At 40.2% G+C, this 21873-nt stretch overlaps 1 protein-coding gene across 1 annotated transcript in view; it reads right to left on the bottom strand.

Moving 5' to 3' along the window:
* Positions 1–21873, bottom strand: part of LOC109031788 (carbonic anhydrase-related protein 10) — a 115977-nt gene that overhangs the window by 11696 nt on the left and 82408 nt on the right. The window contains exons 7-8 of the mRNA XM_019043540.2: positions 18587–18653; positions 17741–17895 (exon numbers count right to left, since the gene is read on the bottom strand). Of these exons, the coding sequence (XP_018899085.1) occupies positions 17741–17895; positions 18587–18653 (222 nt within the window). The remainder of the gene's footprint in view (positions 1–17740; positions 17896–18586; positions 18654–21873) is intronic.

Below are 21873 nucleotides of genomic sequence, written 5' to 3'. Positions count from 1 at the left end.
TAAAGGCCGCCGCGCACGGTTTGAGAGTAAAAGAGAGGGAATGGCCAGAGGGGGTGAAGGGTGATATGCGTTTGAAAACAGTCACAAATTAACCCTGCTTCCATAACGTACCAAGCCGAGGGTTAAATCATTAGATATGGGTCTCTGCTCACCATTTAAAAGTTCGACATAAAAACTTGGTAATGGATTGATCACATGAATGAATGCTACCTGATTGTCCTTTGTCTACTGCTCAGATCTCTAAATCGATGCATAACTTTTGAAAACGAGAGAGGCACGTGATTGTTGGTATCAGCTTCATATTTTTTTGTGACCCGGTGAGAAGTGAAAAGTGTTTTGCCCTCTTTCCATCTCCGTAAATGTTTGGCTCTTGGCGCTCAAATTTTATCGATATTATATTTCTTCTCACGGCAAAAACGAAAACTTAAAATTTCATAAACAGTCATGAATCAGCACATTGTTTGATGTACGGACAACAGTAACATGCCACGGTATGCACCGACTTGAGTCGGAAAATACCATACCTGCGATTGCAACATTGCGAATCACCGCGTAGATTTCAGTTTTGTGAGAGAAAATGATTTAAGTTGACTTTTTTTCTGAATTTTCTTCACTTACTTACAAATAACTACGAAAGATATTAAGATCATTTTGGTCAGTTGTTCCTCTTTTTAAAAATGAAAAAAAGTCAGAGATTTTTGGGCGTCGAAATGGAATAAAGACGCGCAGTTTTGAAAAGGCATCGGAACACGCATATTCTTCGTTTCTTTTGCTCTGTGATGTTGTTTTTTGATCATTGGATGATAGTGTAGGATTTAAAATTGGCATCAGTTTCTGTGCCATAAATGGTATCAAGCACAGCTACGACCCAGATTGAAAGTACAGGAAATTGTTAAAATATCAAACATTCACGTATATTTTTCATGGATCCAGTTTTTTTTTTTTCTTTTTTTTTGATGAAAAAAGTCAAGAGCTACATTTTCAAAAAATTTTCGCTTACCGAAAAAACCACATCAACACAGAACAACAAAATTCCACGCTTCATTTGCATTCAATGCTGCAAGGTTTAAAAATGGTATGGATATCACAACTTTCGGAGCGCTCCTTATTTTTTTTGTCACAAAATGACAAAAGCTGCTTATTTCCTCGAAAATGGATTTTACTTCGATAAAAATGTATGCTTTTTCTGAATCTCTGTCACTCGTATATACGATGGACGTTGTTACGCGTTACAGAGAATCAACAGTGAGCTTTCAAAGAAAATACACGCCTTCGCAGTATAATTTATCAACTTCGGATACTTTCAAAATGTCATTCCTTTAAATTGTGAAAGTCTGTTCCGAGGATCAAATAAAAAACTGGTTACATACATCAGTTTTGAATTCAGCTGAGTCCCAGTTTTTGCTCCGAGAACGGGGAGAGATGGAATTTAGACAAGGATTAAATTAAAATCCAATTTATTTAGCTACGGTAAATTGTCTCTTCTCGCGAATGCGATATAAGACAAGTATTCCGAGGTTCTCCCGGAATATCTAGTTTGCCACGTCGTGGGAGTATTTTGAAATTTCATAACAATCTTGGGGGGAAAAATTTCTCAAACTTGACAACTTCAATCATAAGAAAATATCGTCTCAGAATACTTCATCTGATATTGAGGCGTATCTGAATATTGAGCTTTAATTCCGTGTCCAAGAAAAAATGTTATATTAATCTATGAAAATGGTTAGGATCTTCTACACTTCCCACAACTGTAATTAGGAGCAGAGGTTTGGATACAGTTCGAAAATTATTCTAGGGACTTGCTCTTTAATGAGAATGTCTTGCATTTCAATGCAAAAAGGAAAAAAATAGTAGGAGTTTAAGTTCTTGCGAGAGAGTTTAAGAAAATTCTACGTATAAAAATATTAACATTGCTGCTTCAAACATAAAGTGGACAAAATAGGAGAAAAAAGGTAGAAATGGTAAATAAAAAAAATTGAGAAAATAGGTATTGCTTCCCGCCACGAAAAATGGCGCCGATTCCCATGGAGCAGTGCGGGCCTTTACCAATGGATGCATTAGTAACATACCCGATGCAAAACGACGGGAAAGAGCGTACACTACTAACGTGGTGAACGCTCAAAATAGATTAAAACCTTTACAACTACACTTCCGATGAACATATTGTGAACACAGAAGAGAGATGTTCATCCTTTCTCAAATATCTTGGACGAGATTCACTGAAAGTTAACTCCTCTTGAGTAACTATGGTAAAAAAATGCCTCAAGCTATCGCGATTGTCAGAAAAAGCACAGGCTCCACGCACAAGGATAATCCAATTTCAGTCTAAAATTTTCAAATTTAGTTTATTCTTCGTTTGTAAATGACGTTTAGTACCCCCGTCAACTATGAAATGCTATTTTTCTTGATATTTTACTCAAGAGATGAACATCGCATTAGAACCAAATGACGGATACGTGAAAAACTGGATTGATTAATTGTACATTTAGCGGTGGTAGACTTCGGAAATCAAGAAAACGATGAAGTCGTGAACGTCAATATAACGGTAGGGGTGGCGCACAGTGGATCTAGTCAATTAAAGAGGACACGAAATGTTTGACTAAAACTGCAAATTTTGATGTTTATTTCGTCACATTTTAAATTTCAAGGAAAGCTTACAAAAGAAAATTTCACGCGAAAACCTATGGAACCAATTTAAAAACCTCAAAGTTTTGTATGAACTGAATTCTAGGAGTTTAAAGTTTCCAACTTTTGTCCGACCCCTCCTTTTGACCCGATCCACTGTGTGGCGGGCAGAGTTTGGGTGTGGTTGTAGGAAATCCGGGGGGCCCGGTAATGCACTTTCTGTTGATGGATATGATAAAACTCCCTCGACTTTTGATAACTCACAACAAATTTCAATGCATCGATTTTATACGGAGTCCCGTTTCGCTCCACCGAGCGGGGCGTTTTGTCCAAGTTCTACTTCGGTCTTATCGCCCAACGAATCAGCTTGACATGAGCACGACCTGCGAGAGTTCGGCTTCGATTGCCATGAAAGAGCCCCTATTTTCAATTAAGAGATTAATTTATATTATTAGAGTCATGACCAACGATCTGACCAGCTTACGCTCAAGTTTTGGCCGTTTTCAAGAGCTCGATCCTTTTCACGCGCAAGCTTAAGCAAGTGGTGATTACGCTTATGGAGTTTATCAACAAAAAAATCAAGAGAGGTGTCTGACGTAAAGTAAAATTTAAAATAAAAATTATCTAATGAGAGAAATTAGTCCACGACTGAGCCCAATTTCTTCCAGAGCTAACACTATTGAGAAAGCTTTGAGACGCGCGCAGATTACGCAAAAACTTGAGATGGACTTAGATGTAGGATTGAAAGCTATAGGGAAAGTCTTTATGAGGCAAAGGCAAGGAATTTTTACAAGGATTTAGCGTGTTTTTTCCTAAAAAGCTGAAAAAGTTATTTCTAATTGAATGGGAAAAAGCTATTCAAAATCTGACCAATCAAAAGCAGATAGCCAGGTTGACGTAGCAAGGCGAAACCTAAAGCTGACTTTAGCCAATCGGTAAACGCCGTTTCCTCCGCCTGGCTACGTCATCAGAGCCCACCAAAAATATCGTTCCAGCCGCATCCCATTTTTGGCATTCTCTAAACAGGGATTGTTTGCCAGAGTTTAAAAATAACCTAAAAAAATACCTAGGAGCATAGTTCACTCCGTACTTTCAGAGCATAAACTTTTTTTTAAAAAAAAATGGTGTCACTGACACATTAAAGCTGTGGTTATGAATGTAGTTAACCTTCTCTCCCAGTTTTCAAATGGAAGGAGCTAAATACGTAACTATTTCAACTCTGTGGTAATGCTGAAAGCATAACCAATTGATTGAAGGCGCTAATCATGACGATTCGTATTTTGTATCCTAGTTCGTCGCATGAATTCCTAGAGGCTCAGTTTACTTCATACTTTTAAAAAATGAATTGAATGAAGGTTTAGGGCACGACTTTCACCTCTTTTTCTTGTCGCGATTAGCCATTTGGAATAAACTTTGATCCTGTTTTTCTTACTTTCTTTCCCTTTTAATTGCATGGAAGTTCTGATCACAGGAATATTTTTTTTTCTCTTAAAAACGATGAGCTGCTAATTTACGCACATCATGAAGTCAAATACAACGAGTTATTTTCTTTTCCCTGCTCTTTTTTTTATTTTTTTCCGTGTGCTTCATTTTCATGAATTTTGCAAGTCCCACTTTCAGAGAACGAAAAAAATGTTGAAGACATCAGACATTCCGAGAGGATGAGCAAAATTCGCCACAAAATTTGATCTCGAAAGAATTAGGCGGGCATACATATTTCTACCAAACGGAACCAGAGACATGTGGGAAAGAAGGGGTGAGCTGGTAAGAATGAATGGGAATTATAAAGCGCCAAATACGTCAACGGCGACGACTGAGACGCCAAATGACGGTCGGGAGTCTTCAACTCATGATCCCTGTCCACAACGCTCTTGTCACATGCCCACGGCTCATGAAGGCTACATTCAGATGGCGCTTAGTTCCGTTTAATAGAATGTAACATCCTACTTTTCCATTTCCCCAAAGGGAAAAACGTCCACTTTAAATTGTTTCTTATGCAGCTTTCTAGAGCACACCCCATCTTCCCCATTCGTCTGTGATTCCGTTTAGCGGAAATACGTCCAGGTATCAGACAGAGACTTACAATTAGTGTGATACATCACATTCGCCGATTTTTCAGAACTATGCCGCATTACCATTAAATTGAAGTCATTAGACACATTCACTAAAAGTGCAAACTTCAGATTCAAATGAGTGGTTTCGAGCAAGTGGAAAAGACGTCTGCTTTAGTTGACTGGCTCCCCTGATCCGAACCCCTCCTCCCCTTCCTTCCACCCCCTCAATCCGACCCCCCTCCTCCCAGCTCCCTGATACTCTCTGCCATGCTCAGGAAAAACGCCGTATGAACCGTCAGACGTTGCCAAATTTCCTTCGCCAAATCACAAATTTTCAGGAATATTTATAAATACTTTTCTCCCCAAAATCTCAGATGATCTTGTTTGTGACTTGAACATAAATGTCTGAAAATTTCAAGGAAAATATTCGTAACTTTCCTAAAAAATAACCATTTTATCGGAGGAAATTTGGCAACTCTGGAATGTTGATACGGCGTTGTTCCTTAGGACGGGAGCTCTGGTCCCTGCGACGGGGGCATGCACTCGACTGCAAAAGACGGTCTGCCGAAAGGTAAAGCGGGGTAAGCAGAAGTGATGGAAGAGCAAGAAAATTCGATTAAGAAAATAGGGTTAATGGGTGGGAGGCAGGAGAGGCAGGAGAGGCGGTGGTGCAACGGTGCACAGGTCTCGGAGACATCGATGCAGATAAGTTACAACTACCTCATAATGATGACAAAATTCGTTTTTCTGCAGTTTCAAATACAATTAAACGAAAGTGCGGCGGAAGTAGAGCGCGCTCCTAACTGAGGAGGGAACGGAGGTGAGAAAGGGAGAGTTAAATAATGACATAATTACGGGAAGATATATATACATCGGGGCGAACGGGGAGGGATCCAAATTCTCTCTTCTCGGAGATTAATTACCTCTAATCCTTACATGGCCTTGCAGCACCTCCTTGCAAAAACTCTCCTCTCCTCCTTCCGCTCGCCCACGTCTCACTTTCTTCATCTTGATTTCAACTCAGTCTTTGTCAAACGCACTGCTGCCAGGTTCCCTCCGTCCAAGATTCCGGATTTCCAACTTATATTTGAAACATTTTTTGGTACAGTAGTACCGTAGTTAAATGATTAAAACAGGGAGAAGAATGATGGTACTATGCATTTATTGCGAGTTTTTTACATGCTTGGAATGGTTTCAGCATGAAAGCATGTTACCATTCTAAGCATGTAAAAAACTCACAATAAATGCATAGTACCATCATTCTTCTCCCTGTTTTAATCATCCAACTTTTTTGTTCGGATTTTTTTCAAAAGCTCCGGGGTAAAAACACGTCGAATTGGCATGAAAAGAATAGAAATATGTAAATTAAGGGGGAAACCTCTGGAATATATTTTGAAAGAGAAGATGATTCACACGGTTCGGTACCATTTTTACATTTCTTGTTCATGGGAATTTGGAAATTGATGCTGAAAAATGCGGAAAATGACAGGAGAAGTCAACGAGGTAAGGCTATGGGTCTGGAAACATTACTTCTGAATAGGAAATCGATTTACACGGCACGGAGGAATCAATCTGAGCTGAGCCAGGCATTCGGAAATGGAATAAACGGTATATCGCTCAAAATAGTAAAAAAAAGAGATATAACAGAAATATTTTTAAAAAAAAACGACTCTGGGAATCCCAAAGATTCCGGGAGGAATGACAAAAAATTGAAAAGTTTCAAAGTTAGGAATTGATCCGGGAAATGGCAGCACTGCAAATGTTTCCGTCTCTCTTTACCCTTCTTCATTTCACAATCTGTCCTTCTCTCCGTTCATTTTATTCTCAACCCATCCACTGAATTCATTCGTTTTTTCACTGTTCCAGTCTTCCTATCCTTCTCTCTATGGCCTTCCTCTCTTTTGCACTCCCAAACTAAAGCCTGTCCTTAGTTTTGGTTACCTGAGATTCTCAAAATGCTCTTATCCTTCCTCTAGAATAACGTCCCTTCTCTCTCTGTGCCCTTACTCTCTCTCCCCCCTCATCCTCTCAACCCTCTGAGTCGCTAGTCTCTGGTTTGCTAAAATGTTTCGTCATGCATGCAAACCCGCCTCCCCTTACTGAGCCCTCCCTTGCCCCCCAAAAACGAAGATGGAATATTGTCTTAAGCCGTGAGCCACCACTTGTTGGTAACACCCTTGCTCCTTGCACTTGCCCGCCGCGCCGTTGCGCCGTTCGAGTGAAGATTGAAACCTTTGACACGGCTGGTTTGAAGATTCCCATAATTGTTCCCTCGCGATGGAATGCTATTAAATACTTGCGGCGCTATGATTATCGACGTGGTTAACGCACGTAATTTAGATTACGGCGTCAGCAAGATTGCCGCCTCGGCGTCTCCGACCGATCGGCTCATCGTCGAAGGAGAGGAAATTAGAGGCATAGACTTGGCTGCTTGGAAAGTAAGTCCTATCGTGTAATTGCCAGTTCTAGCTGATCGTTTTTGGAGGAAGCTCGTTACTTGATCTGGTCACGGATTATAAAAAACGATGAGATTACCATTTTCAATTAAACTAGGGGCTACTCTCCCTGACCGTTCCGCGGTCCAGTCCCCTGGGGCGCTCTGCGTATCTTATGTGCAGATTTTCAAAAGCATAAAAAATCTTAGGTGTTCACGTAATGTTTATGATAAATACTTAAAAGAAGTAGGAAACAAAAAAATTAAAACATGAATAAAAAGTTAAAATTAAAATATTAAATAATTGTAAGAATCTAGAGTGCTAGAGGCAGCATTCCTACAGTCTTGTGGGCGCGGATATGCGTTTCACGCCAACCGACCGACTGAACTGCGTTTGACGCAATGCGAGAAGTATTCATGCAGTCTTGTAGGCGCTAATATGGGCTAGCTAAACGCCTCGCCGACCGCACTGTTTGGCGCAATGCGTGAAGTATTCCTACAGTCTTGCAGGCGCCAATACACGTTTAACATCGGCCGCACTGTGTTTGGCGCGATTATTCGAACTCGCGTTATAATAATTGCAGCATCATCGAATAATAGATCCTAAAAGGCCCATGCTGTGTTTCGATGCCGTAAGAGCATTTCAACGTTGCCTCGTTTCTCCCGATTAAATATTTTTCCCGAGAAAAGTTAGGAAAGTTCTTTATAACCACGACCATTATTCAATCTTTTCACTTCATTTATCATCAGAAGGTAAGACATCGACGACTTGTCAACAAACTAACCTAAACCAGCATTAATATAAAAATGCGTTTATTCTCCAACGGTGTCCTGTTTTGCCAAACGTCTACCTTAAATTAACTTTATTTTAAATTCGCGCATTCCTGTAGCAGATGTTAAGATTTCTATTCGCGCAACACTCATATATTTTCCTAGACCTTTCGCGCAATCCTAGATTGCCGCGATAATCAAAAGAGACACAAGGAAAATGGAACGATCCTGTTGAAATGAGCGGGTGGTTGCGATGGTTAAAGGAAGTAAGTCAGAGACTAACAAACAACAATCCGCGAGAGCCCTCATAGTTAGTCCATAATTTGTTCCATAAAGCTATAACAACCTCCCGTTTCAACCAATAGGATCGCTCCATTTTCCCTTTGTCTCATGTTTCCATCATTTTGTCCATCAATTTCAAAAATCGACCTGCTCGAGACCATTCCGTGGATTTTTAGGTTGTTTTTCTGAGGACGTCCGATGACTGACCCCACCGTGAACGTCACAAGTCGTCGACCGTAACGATTAAGAAGCCGAGGGGTGGTTAAGGTTGAGGGTGTCAGGGTGCCTTCACGACCCCCCCACCCCCTCCCTCCCCGCCGCCGCTGACGAGGGAGCAGGGGGCTAATAAAGTGTTGTGTTCGTCTCTGGTGAGCAGTTTGTTTAAATCACGTTGTCATCGCATAGATTTTCGTTACACATCCGATGACTCCGGCGGCTAACTTTGAAATATCCGTCTCAGGCCCGCGACTTTTTTTGATACCTTTCCCGCGCTCCCATTTATTTAGATTGAATGTCTTCCCCCTCCCCTCCCCCGTTCGCTATCAACTCTCTTAGCCCGTCCCTCACTCCTGATTTTTTCTCAGCTCTTATTCTCGTTCACTTTTATAGCATCGATGGAGAGACTCGGAGAATGAAACAATTTATGACTTGGCTTCTGCGAGAATAACTTATTCAATTTCTTCTCAAAACCCCAAACTGGGTCCCATTCCTTCTGCTCTTCATGGCAAGTGTTCCCTATGAAGAAAAATCAAGGCTCTTCAATTTTTTTTGTTTCCAACGAAAATTCACACTGCCGTGGATTTTTCTATTTTTAAGGCTTTAAAAGGATAAATTGTGCCTGTGACAAAAGTGTATTTGTTGACTGCTGCAGGATCTACATCAGCAAGAAATATGGAGAGCAAAAAATAACTAGATTGTATTTTGCATGAAGGAGCCACGAGCATTTCAATGTTGCTAGCATTGTGCAAATTATATTCTTTGCAATGAAATAACTGATTCATGCAAAATGTTAACTTTACGAAGGTATTTTTCGTCTTGAATTTATAGTTTATTGGGAGTAAAGATATAACTTAGTTGGATGATCACTTTATATTTGCAAGGTAAAAAAAGTTGTAAAATGTTAGAGAGATTGGAATGCTCTTGGTTCCCTTTTGCAAAACGCAATCAAATTGAAGATGTGCTGAAATGATAGAGTTTCTCAACCGACAAAAACGAGGACTTTGCCGTTTGAGCTATACAGTAGCTAACTTTTTCCTCTCTTAATCTTCCCCGTGCAGGGCAAACTATTACCACCTAACAATTTATTAATCAGCGATGAAAGATATATTTTTGGCAATACCAGATTCATTGTTGAAGGAAAAAGAAGATGGGAAAACGATAGAAAAAAACATGAAGTTCAATGAATGATGTCATCTACATTACATTCGTGGCACGTGGTACTTCCGTCATTACTGGTCATAGAATTTTGATTGAACCTTTCAAAATTGATAATTTTTGGTAACTGCTTTTATGACAACCATCAAAATACAATTACAAGACACTTACAAGGGGCCTTTTTTACAATGATTCATGACTAAAAAGTAGAAATCTAATTTGGATATATGTATGCTGAAAGGATCCATGTGAGAATAAATCAAATCAAAAGGAGCTATGTATGCATTTATAGGATTTGCGTGGTGAATAGTCCTATTCATATAAATACGTCCATTCCTAATTTTTTCAAATAAAATAGTGGTTTAAAAGTTTCAGTCAAAAATTTAAAGTGACATTCTGTATTGAGTCATGTCCACATATACTAAAGAAAATAGATTTAATTTCTAACCACGAAAGATTTACCAGACACGGACATTCTAAATCGGATTGGAGGCGACAGTTGCTTCTACGTTTCATTAAGAATGCCGCTCTGCACCGAGATCATTGAATATTTATTCATGAGACTTAAACATTTTGGGATGAGTGAATTCTCTGAAATCAATGTTGCTCATTGGTGTGAGTTATCATGTTAGTCATTCAAAATTGAACTTCAAATCATAAACAATTGATAAAAATTAGTATAAAATGGAGGGGGCGAGGCAGGTTTGCAATTTTTGAAAATTTTTAAAACATTTGAGAAACTTCTTAGAATGTAAGAATGTAAGGAACAAGGAACCTTCTCCTAGAATCCGGATATGAAATAAATTGACCGATGACTAGGTATCCTCTTAAAGGAAAATCTGAGATAGAGGTAAAGTAAAATAAAGGTTAAATCTAGCAAATGAATTTAGAGAAGGAGACAAATAAAAAAGGGATGATAAAAAACATAGAGGAAGGTAGGCTTTCGGACCATGAGGAATAAATAAATAACTATGGAGGGAAGTGCAATGTGAGACAGAAAAGCTATGAATATAGGAATGAAGGCGAAATAATGGACATTGAGACAATGAAACTGACAGTATCTAGACCTAAGCTAGGGTGTAATGAATGATTCAAGAAACTTAATGACAGGTTAAGCATAGCTCATAAATCTCGCGAAGACAAACTGGATCAAGTAAGTGCATGCAAAACGCACGCAAGTTTCTTGGCCGCTCCGTAACCGCTGAAAACAGACAACTTGAGGGCTTTGTTATGCTGGACTAGCCGTGGGTTTCATTCAAACTGAGACAAACATGCAAACTGCTTGCGTTGAGTCAAACATGCATTAACCTGACAATTTATTTGTACCAAAAGTTGGAAGAATGAAGAGAGATCATGAATTGATTACGGCTGAAAATATGTAGTCAAACGCGCTTGCAGTTATCTAATATCACCTTTTTTTAGTTTCAGTACCTCCACGTTTCTCAAACAACACGCTATTCATTTGTGGCGATTGAAAGGCCCATGGCCAAAGGGATCATAGTATAGAAAAATTAAGTTGTCGGTATCAGACCACAGATGGATATTGTGAGGAACTTAAAGGGACAAAAAACGCCTAAAAGCGTCAGACGAAACCACTTTTATAGCGGTTTTAAGTTACAGAGAAAAATCCTTTAAACGTTCTGATCTGTCTTGAAGCGCACAAAGAAGGATAATGCAATTCTAAACTTCCCAATGACACACAAATGATTTAAATACAGCGCAAGTTATTCATTATTAGGATATCAGTGAGAGTTTCGATCAAAAACTCAAAATTCAATGTTTCGACTCAATTTGACAAACATAATTTTACTGGGAAGTTTGCGTCCAAGACGAAGAAAATTTTGAGGTTAAAAAGCAAATTAATAATAAATTATGTACACATGTACTACCAAAACCTACCTTTGATACGATATCAGTTTTTTTGGATGGGGAAGGAACCCAAATTGGCCCTAGACGCTAAAATCCGCAAGTATGTAGACCATCAAAATGATGTAGGATGTGACATTTCTTTTAGCTTATTAATTAATGTGTAGCGAAAGTATTCACTTTCCGGTGAACCAACATGAAAGAAAATAAATGTTACGTAAAATATCGGCCGAAGATCAAGGATGCGGTTACGTTTCCCCTGTTCCAGCCCTCACTTTTTGTAGTGAACGAAAGGATTAATTCAAAATCCCGTTGAAGGATGAAAGATCTCTACACGAGAAGGGGTTTCCAGATTGGGTGCGGTTAACCAACCAGTGGCGTGGCGTGCTTTGCGATATATCGATTAGTCTGTCATTTAAATATACGGAAAAGGATCGATAGACAAGGTGTTTGCGACGAACATCTTAATAGTCGATTCTTTACCGCAGTTTTAAATGGGGAAATATGGAAAGTCGATCATTCGCGCCTCGCCGCTGTAACCAATTTTACATGAACCAGGGGTAACCTTGCAATTTTGAGTCTGTCAAAACGGCTCGGTTGCCGACGTGACGCTATTTTCTTCATAAATCTGCGTCAGTTCTGTTGTTCATAAGGTTTGTTGTGACATTGACAAAGTTGTGAATTCAAAACGGAATGAGAATTTCAGAGTGCACCACGACTTCTTGTTACAGATTACGGGTGTGCGAAGAAGAAAAAAAAGGAAAGACCTATTCAAAGAAAATGCCAGAATTTATCCATCGCAGGCAAGTTATACTGTGAACATTTTGATCAATAATTCAATTTGATTTGGTTTCTCTCGCTTCACAACGTAAAGAACTACAAATTTCGAAGTATCAGCATGAAGTTACGCGTTCTAGTTACGATAATTAGTTTCTATTTATGCACTGAGCCTATAAGCGGATTTTTTTCTCTGACTTCCCCGCAAAATATACTCTGACAATTGTTTTACACGAAAATGTATTATTTATATTTATGTTGTGCAATCATATTAAAATTACAATATGCAAGAAGTTTTGGAAAACTTTTGATCGAGCACATGTTTATGTTTTCAGTTTGATTAAACGTTTCCCCACATGCATCTTGATGAATTACTTCAGTTGATAATTCAGAGGATATTAAATCACTACTTCAGTCATTATACAATTAGGAACTACAATTTGTGGATCATTCTAGAAACAACACGTGTCACTAAATTTAACATGTAGATAGGTGTTTTTATGCATGAGCCAGAAATTGTGGTTCCTTGTTGTAAAATGCATTCCATCCAGGATGCGGTGGCGCGGCGTATGAAAACTTCCCCGTGCGAGCATACAAAATCAGGCCGCGCGCCTTCATTTTCACAAACGCAACACAGACAGCTTCAAAGCATGAATAGTTGTATCAATGTGTTACTATCGCCGCTGGGTTGCGTCCATTGGCTGAGATATTTTCTGACGTCTATTTTGCTAAACACCGTTCTTTCGAAAAAGATCGCCACATCCAATTCAAAGTTAGATGTACGATGTGGACGTGGACGGTTCATGCATTGGACAACACGATGACCTTCCAAAATCCAAAGGGTGTTGCCAAAAAAAAAAAAAAAAAAAAAAAAAAAAAAAAAAAAAAAAAAAAAAAAATATGCATGTACTCACTAACTCATTAGAATAGATAAAATCAGTTGGCGTAATTGTACCTCACTCAACTCGAATATTGCGAGTCGAGAAATTTCGATAGGATCTATGAAGTTATACAGTTTCCAACCGCAGATTGAACTGAGCTTACGGAACCCCCACCTATATCTGAATTTCGGTCGGCATAGTATTATTCTACGCGAAGAGGTGAATGGGGGGGGGGGGGGGGAGAGAAGGAGCCGGGCTTTTCTCGGTTCTCGGCGAAAAGGAACGGCATGGGTGTTATAAACTCTGCATTTCATCATCTTCAATCCCTCGAGTTGGTTCTCCCCTGTTGTCAACATTTCTGCACCTTCTTCAGCGAGGCCACTTTCCATTTGGTCTGATCAGCTCTCTACGCTGCCGTGCTAAGGAAAAACGCCGTCTGAGCCTTCAGGCGTTGCCGTATTTTCTTTAATAACTCTGGGAAAATTCTGAATGTTTTTCTCCCAAAAAATCGATCAAATTAAATATTATTCCTGAAATCGGTCCCTGCTGTGTCTTCTCTTGCATGTACCTCAGGAGAATTATCTCAGATTACTAAATATTTCAACTTTGCTCTGAAAGAATTATGTTTGAAGCATGATTGTTTTTAGTAGTATGATGACGAATTGACATGATTCATTAAGAATTATCCTTTAAGAAAGTGAAAAACGATAAAAAATATGAAAAAGGACAAAACTGGGAAGATGGCTCTGATTTTGCTTTCTTTGCGTGCGGATATTCTCTTTAAATTCTGAATGATCTGAAGATCTTGGAATGATCTGACAATTTATCATAAAATTGAGATGATTACGGGACGAGAGGTTCACTGAGGTTCTATTTTAGTGAGTTTCTGACAGTTTGCTCAAGATTCTTTCACTGAAGAAAATCATGAGAGGTAGACAGTGATTCACGGGACATATTCATAATTAGTTTTTAAAATTATTTTGAAGAAAATGAAAAAGTCGATAGATAGAATGTACAATATGCTTGAATATGGTATATTTTTATCAATTTTATTAGAAACGATTTATCCAGAGGGGGGGAGGGGAGGGGACTCGGCCCGCGAAAAATCAAGTATTATTATCAGGGAACCGATATATTCATAAGGCTCATAAATTTTTAAACATTGATTGCAAGGAAATAGCTGTAAAATTTGCAAAGGAAAGAGTGAAAGTGAAGAGAGGTCGAATAATACGTAATATTATTGTTTGATCTGACTGCGTAGCTTGCCTACCTTTTCGTCCCTATACGCAAAGCGCCGCTTTCTTCCTCGTTCACATCAAAAATAAAAAAACCCTCTGTGTTTTGTTCTTTTTCTATGTTTTTCTTTTGACACAAGATTACACACAGCCATTCCCCTCTCTGATTTTCTGAAATCTCAATTTTACGTGCTCCACAAACTTGGACTTTTTTTCGCTCTAGTTGGGAACGCTTTTCCACGCAGAATTAGAGATTCGTGCTATTTGATGATCAAAAGTATTAACGTACTCACCCACGAGGGACCGTGGCCGGGCAGTTCAAGTATAAAGTGCGGCATTTTTGTCGATTTTTTAAAACCCTCTTTTATTATCCTTTAGCAGCAGTGGCAAAGCCTGCTCTCTTCTCCGAGCCCCTGGATAACTTTAAAAATACTTGATTGCCTCCTGAACGTGAAATTCGTTCTTGACAATTCTTTAAAATTCTATTATTGAGTGGTGAGTGTTCCCTTTCTCCATTCGTTTCATTATCCGCAGATACATTGACCTATTCAAATACAATCATTATGCTCCCCCACGGAGCAAAACTTTGTTGCTTAAGTAGGTTTCGAGTAGCTTGAACCGTGGATAAAATTGTGTATACGCATGCACTTTGATTGCCTAATTTTTAGGTTGAAGGAGGTTTATGGATAAGAACCGTTTTTGGGCTCACCCTCAACTTCCTCAACCCGATTATTTTTTGTTCATTGAGGGTCTATATTTTACGAAATACACTTATGATTTGGTCATTTTCGGTCTCTTTCTGTGTCTATTAGATGCCTTAAGATGGGTCTGGGGGCTGATTGTTGAGATTGATAGACAAAGCGATAAACAAAGAGGACAAAGGGAAAATGGGGCGATCTTATTGGTGGAAGCGGATGGTTGCAGTAGACAATGAAGGCAAGTAGTAGATAACCCGCGAGAGACCCTATAGTTTGTTCATCAGTCTCCCATTTAGTCTGTAACATCCACCCGTTTCAACCATACATGTCTTCTTTGTTTATCGTTTTGTCTATCAGTTTCAATAATCAGCCTGCTGAAAACCGATTTCGGCAAGAAATGCAGATTTCTCAACATTCAGCGCTGTGTCATAACGACCACGCGCCGTATATAAAAAAACACATTTCTCAGATTCACGTTTAGGCCAGTAAAAGACCCATGAAAAGACCGAAAATGACTAAATATGGTTGTTTTCCTGAAAAAATACACCTTGAATGAGCAAAAAATCGTGGGATTAAGGACATTCCGAAAGGGCCCAAAAACGCGCTGCCCTTATTGATAAGCCTTACTCGACGATTTTCGAGCGGCCGCGACCAACGAGAAGTAAACCTGGAGCATGGCGCTCTCCGCATTTCGAACAAAAGAACTTATGGCGCGACGCTGCATGGATTCGAGAATTATCATCGACGGAAATTTCTGACGTTTGTTCTCGTTCCACTCCCAATCGCCGTTCTTGGTGTCACCAGTGCGGGGGCTAATGACTCAATGGCAAGAGGTCCCGAAGGGCGGGAAACGACACTCGTCGGGAGGGTGGGCAGGATGTCGCGGCGATGGGGCGGGGGGCGGGGTATTCATTAAAACAAGTGCTAATGTCTCCGGGCAAGTTGTAACAGGTTTGCGAGGGAGGTTTATGACGTGAAATTCGGGATTCGTTCATAAGCAAATTAGGATTGAACACACACTGGAAGCGGCGCGCGGCGCGGAGCGACCGTCGTCGGCGGCGCTAAGTTTTCGGATAATTACCGGCGCTAGCTGGTAAGTGTAGTATTAAGTCGGGCCCATGATTTACGTCCGACGCCGGCCTCGTAAATTCAGTTATAGCGTGTTGAATTGTGAGAACTCCCGGGCTTCCTCTTTGCATGTTTGAATACGGAAAAAAGGGCCCCGGGGCACGCTGAACCCGGGTCCGAGAAGAAACGCCGTATGCACCTTCCAACGTTGCCAAATTTCCTTCAAATGTATACAAATTTAATGGAAAAGTCGCGTATATTTTTCGTCCAGTTTTTCGGACAATTTGGTTCGTAATTCAATCTAAAATACGTGAAAATTTCAGGGAAAATTATGCATGACCTTTCTCAAATGTACCTGTTTTATCAAGGGAGATTTGGCAATGTTGGAATGTTGATAGGGCGTTTTTCCTCGGGACGGCGGCCGGGTTTTGGCGGAAGCTCCCAACTTGGGGCTGATGTGTGGCCAGTGCCCTCCTCTCCGCTACCAACAATGACAACGTTTCGCTTCCTTCCTTCCCCTCCGCCCTGTCTTCCGCTTCCCTTTCCATCCCTCGCCTTGGCCCCTCCGCCCTTCCCGTCAACCGCCGCTCCCTCGCCACCGCCGCTCAAACTTTACCAACGTCTTACTTATTTATTTATTTTTTCTTCTTCTTTTTTTATAACGCGTCGAGGAGTGAGACTAACAGCTCTCGATCATTGTTAAAACCCGCGGACCTTTGCTCCGAGTCCAACTTTTGTGGCTGACTCGTGCGTCATTTGGACGTATTTCTGCCTGAACGGAACTATGTGCATTGTGACGTGAGCCCTGAAATGCATATATTCTCGTGGGTCTCAGGGCTCATGTCTTAATGCACATAGTTCCGTTTGGCAGAAATACGTCCATTTGAGGGTTCGCGTCTTCCGTGTAGTCATTTTAGCCACAGTTTGAATGGCAGTCCACGCGGAAGAGAAGGAACTCGAGATGAGAAAAAAATGCGCGTAAATTCGGTCGTGTTCAGCATTCATTCATAGTGACAAATTTTGAGCGGTTTATGGATTCTCGTTGCCTTTAAATTGAATTCTTGCGTGTGTCAAGGATTTGCGAGTTTAGTATTTTCTCTTCTGTAAAATTTCGGGAGAAACATGATGATGCCATTGGTTTTCTTTGAAACGAACTCTGGTTCAAAAAATAACTCTCAACGTTGAAATCGAAATGAAGGGGATCTACCACGCTGCGTCAAGAGTTCACCTCTACGGCTAGTCAAATTCTTCATGCACAGAAAGAGAGCGAATACACAGCAGGGTTGCCGTGCTTCCAGCTATTGAGTCTCTAAATAAAGTGGCAACCCTGCTGATGTACTTGCTCCCTAACTGATTGCGAGCATGGAGAGTTTAACTAAATAAAGAGGTAGACTCATAACGTAATGTGAGGAATCCCCTCCACTATGGCCTCAACTTTGAGAGCTTTCTTTGAGCTTTAGAGTTCGTTTCAGAGAAAACCAGTGGTACCGTCATGTTTCTCGTAAAATTTAACGAAAGAATAAGAAATTAAATCGCTAATCTCTGACACTTTCAAGAACTCTTTTGTAGCCCTTCATGAATTGATTGTGCGTGGCGTTGTATACAAGAATTAAAAATCAGTTGAAAAAGAATGAGATTATGAAAAGAGATACTTAGAGGTTTTTAACTTATTTACCTGTTGTTTGGTGACGTAAATGGGTTTGTTTAAAACAAGCCAGGTGACGGTTTCAAAGCACGCTGGTATCGTAATGGAGCCATCATACGTTATGTAGTAATTTGTTTTTGGTAAAAGACCTGCTATTGATACTTGTTTTACATCTACTTCATCACCTGTAACGGAAAGAGGACATTTTTACAGGAGTTGTAGGATACCGGAAATGACTTTAAATACCACAGATTCAATTCTGCATTAAAGAGGAAATGTGAGAATGGAAGCAGGCTAGATTCCCAGAATGGTTAAGTGAGTCACCTTATTACTTAAGTTTGTAGCTGTTTGTGCGCCGATGCACTAAGGCCAAAGCCTCATCTCTGGGCGAAAATTTAGTAATAATAATATATTACCTAAGTTTGTGATTAATTCTTTAATATACAAATACAATATTATCACATCATGACTTAGGTCCTGTATATAGATTATAGAGCGACCAAAAACCATGGCGCGAAGAAATCGAAGAATTCAAAGAATCGGGTTGATAATCATTGCGGTCTTAATTTTCCTTCTAATGGGCGCATGCATACATGTTTTCAATGAGGGTTTTGAGGTTTGTAAAGGGTTTTGTTTAAATGTTTGAAGAGCTTAGTTTTAAGTGGGTCATACGGAGTTAAAAGAAATTAGTAAATACTATATGTATATTTAAGAGTTCTTAAATATCGAAACGGAATGATTTCGATAAAGATACAGCTGGAAAACTATAACCACGTGTCGCTCGGGAAAATAAAAATTTACAAGCAGTGAGCGGTTATAATTTTAAGCCGATTCTTCTCTTTCAGTAAATTTTGCAAAGTCTAATTACATGCTTACCTCTAAATGTGATGTTTCCTATTTGTTCAGTCAGCCTTCTTAATTCAGGATGAGAAGAATCTCCTAGCTGAAAGAATTAAATAAGATTAATAATCAACATAGATAGTATGAAACGTTTTTAAACGAACTATACTTCTTTGCTCTAATGTTTTTCTTTGGGATAAAAGTTGGCAACCTCGTTAAAATTGAGCACAAGTCGCCAGGATCGAACCTGGATCGCATTGATAATAGTCCAATGGGCTACAGCCACTCAGGAGACGCAACCTATGAAAGCCGTCGAGAGAAAAAAGGAAACGTCAGTTCAGCAGGAAACTCTCTTCATCCCCAGTTATCTCAGAGTAACCTGTGATTTTAGTCGGTTAAACCAGAAATGTGGGACTTGCTTGATCGGACCAAAAAAGTAACTCAACGTAACCAAAAATAACCATAAGCACGGACGTTTGGATTGCATTTTGCGAAAAGGAACCAAGAGTTTCACAATGTCGCTGAGATGGTGCACTTTTTTTTACCTTGAAAATATAAACTGATCATCTAAACTAGTTTTATCTTCACTTCCAATAAACTATGAATTCAAGAGGAAAATAACCTTTCTAAATTTAATTTTTTAATTTTTTGCATGACTTCACTAATTTCATTGCGAAGAATGTAAGTTGCACAATCCTAGCAACATTGGAATGATCTTGGTTCCTTTCTGCAAAATGCAATCCATTTTTCACTACGAGCATCGGGTTCCACAGTGTGGAACCCTCCGCTCCTCTGGACCTTGCAATCAGCCTCCCGAAATTTCGCAGCGGGCGAAATGCGGCATTTTAGGTTGAGGCACGACTGGCATATGTAAGTAAACATCCTGGGAGGAGGATGAGGGCCCGGCGACCGCATGAAGCCGAAACACGTCACGTCGCGGGGGGCGGGGGGGGGGGCGGGGGTCCGGTGAAAAACGCGGCTGGGAAATTTTAATTGCCCAGTTTGGTAAACACCAACATGGGATAAAAGCCCGGTGTGAACTGTGAAGGTGGGTTTGGGTCCCCGGTTGGGCCGAAGCGCCGAGCCACTATTTGACGTTCGACAGCAAACAAAGTAATTCATTAGACAAACAAGGGGCCGCCGCTGCAGTTTGACGAATCAACCGTGGCCGGACTCTTCGCCCCACTCTCGGCAAATATGTCCCGCGTTGAGTCCCTGAAAAATTCGCCCGCGATTCACCCAGAGGCTCAACAAAGGGGTTGCTTTGGCGAAAAACTATGGGTAAAATTATTGGCAAAGTGTTCGGGCGGCTTGTGCTGTCACCCTCTTCGTAAACGGAAACAAGTCGAGAAATGGGACCGTCTGCAGGAAAAGGGAGCTTCAATTGGACGTATTTCTGCCAAGCGGAACTATGTGCATTATGACATAAGCCCTGCTATGCATATATTCTCATGGGTCTCAGGGCTCATGTCTTGATACACATGGTTCCATTGGGCAGAAATACGTCCAATTCACACAAAGAAAAAAATTTCGTGCATGGGACCCGAAGTTGAGGTCATATGGATCTCTGAAGTTTTCTGATCACGCATCCGAAAACTTGAGGTCGAGCTGCCGAAGTTCGGGTCAGGCATCGAGGCACTTCGGTATGTACCGGAGTACTTCATCAAATGTGTGACCCGAACCCTTCGGTATATATCGAAGTACTTCAGATGTCTGACCCGAACTTCGGCAGCTGGACCTCAACTTTTTAGATACGTGATCCGAAAACTTCAGAGATCCATATGACCACAACTTCAGGTCCCACGCACGAAGCTTTTTTCTCCGTGCAGAGATGCATTTCAAGAAATTTTAAAAAATGAAATTTTATAAAATTTTAATGAAATTCCGTGAAAGTTTTTGAATTTTCTGAAATGTACTTAGTATGCTTTGAAGCGTATAGACAAAATAAATCTTAATTTTTGGCATTTTCAGGAAGGAAATCATGAGTCGAATTGGAAGTTTTGTATCGAATTCTCGGATACTTTATTGGATTGCATACGCAGCCCCTAAAATATGATTGAAATTTCTCGAAAAATGAAATTTCACTTTGCGTCCCTGAGCTTTATCCAAAAAGAGAGAGCTCTCCATCGAAATAACAAAATCCGATATTTCGACCGACCTCAATTAAAAATCGAGACCCCCTTTCCCCGCCCAAGCTGGGGGCTTGAAGGGGGCCCATCGATGCTTTTTCCAACCCAATCATTGATCAGCTATATGCAAATTGGAGTAATCAATATCGCGTTCGATAAAATCGAAATTTTATCTCAGTTTATCACGATTTTTTGTTTGATTATATCGCGATAAATCACCGTCGACAAAATCGAAATCCTATCGCAATATGCAATGAAATCGCAATTTATCGCAATTTTGTATCCGATAATATTGCGATAAATCGACGTCGATAAGGTCGCGATACATTTTCCGATCAAATCGCACCTTAATCGCGACCACAGCTACTTGCGTTGGTCATACAATAAACGGAGTGATTTTGGATCTGGCCCAGGATCCGAGCGAAAATCCATTCTTTCACGTGAACTTCCAACATGGGCTATTAGATAGCACATTATGTTAGCATGCTCAGCCTTGAGTTGGTATTCGTGCGAACTCCATAGGTGAACCAATAAAAGGGGGTCGTATGTAAATGTAAGATGAATACCCGGATGAGTGGATACAAAGTGGATTCGATCAAGCCGATTTGATACGGGACCGAGTGTATAAAGAACAAATGCTGCCAAGATTGCATCAGTTCAAGAGCAGCTTGCCCGCGAAGCAGCGTCTCCAAATCGCCGCCAACTCCTTGATTCTTCCATGCTAAGGAAAAGCGCCGTATGAACCTTTGGGCGTTGCCAAATTTCCTCTGATAAAATACGAATTTATTGGGGAAATTTAAACTATTTTTCTTCCAATTTTTCAGACTATTTTGTTCGCAATTTCATATAGAATATCTGAAAATTTCAAGGAAAAATATTCATAAATTTCGTCAAAAATACATGTTTTATCCCGGGAAATTTGGCAACCTTCGAATTTTCATACGGCGCTCTTCCATAGCACGGCAGTATTGTGCATGAGAATTCGAGAGAACTCGACAATTTATCGAGAAATTAGGCAACGTCTGTGGGGGAGCACGCGAGAAAAGCGGTCGAAGGACGGAAAATGATTGATGCGATCCTTCATTGAAACTGGCGGCGCGCTCCTCGAACGACCCCAGGCTACCTTTCGCATACAAATCAGTGCCCCCAAACGAATCGCAATAACAATAGTTTATATTTTGTATAAATGCTGAA

This window comes from Bemisia tabaci, chromosome 4 (genome assembly GCF_918797505.1).
Source record: "Bemisia tabaci chromosome 4, PGI_BMITA_v3".
Classification (NCBI taxonomy): domain Eukaryota; kingdom Metazoa; phylum Arthropoda; class Insecta; order Hemiptera; family Aleyrodidae; genus Bemisia; species Bemisia tabaci.
This window is presented reverse-complemented; position numbering and strand designations above follow the sequence as displayed.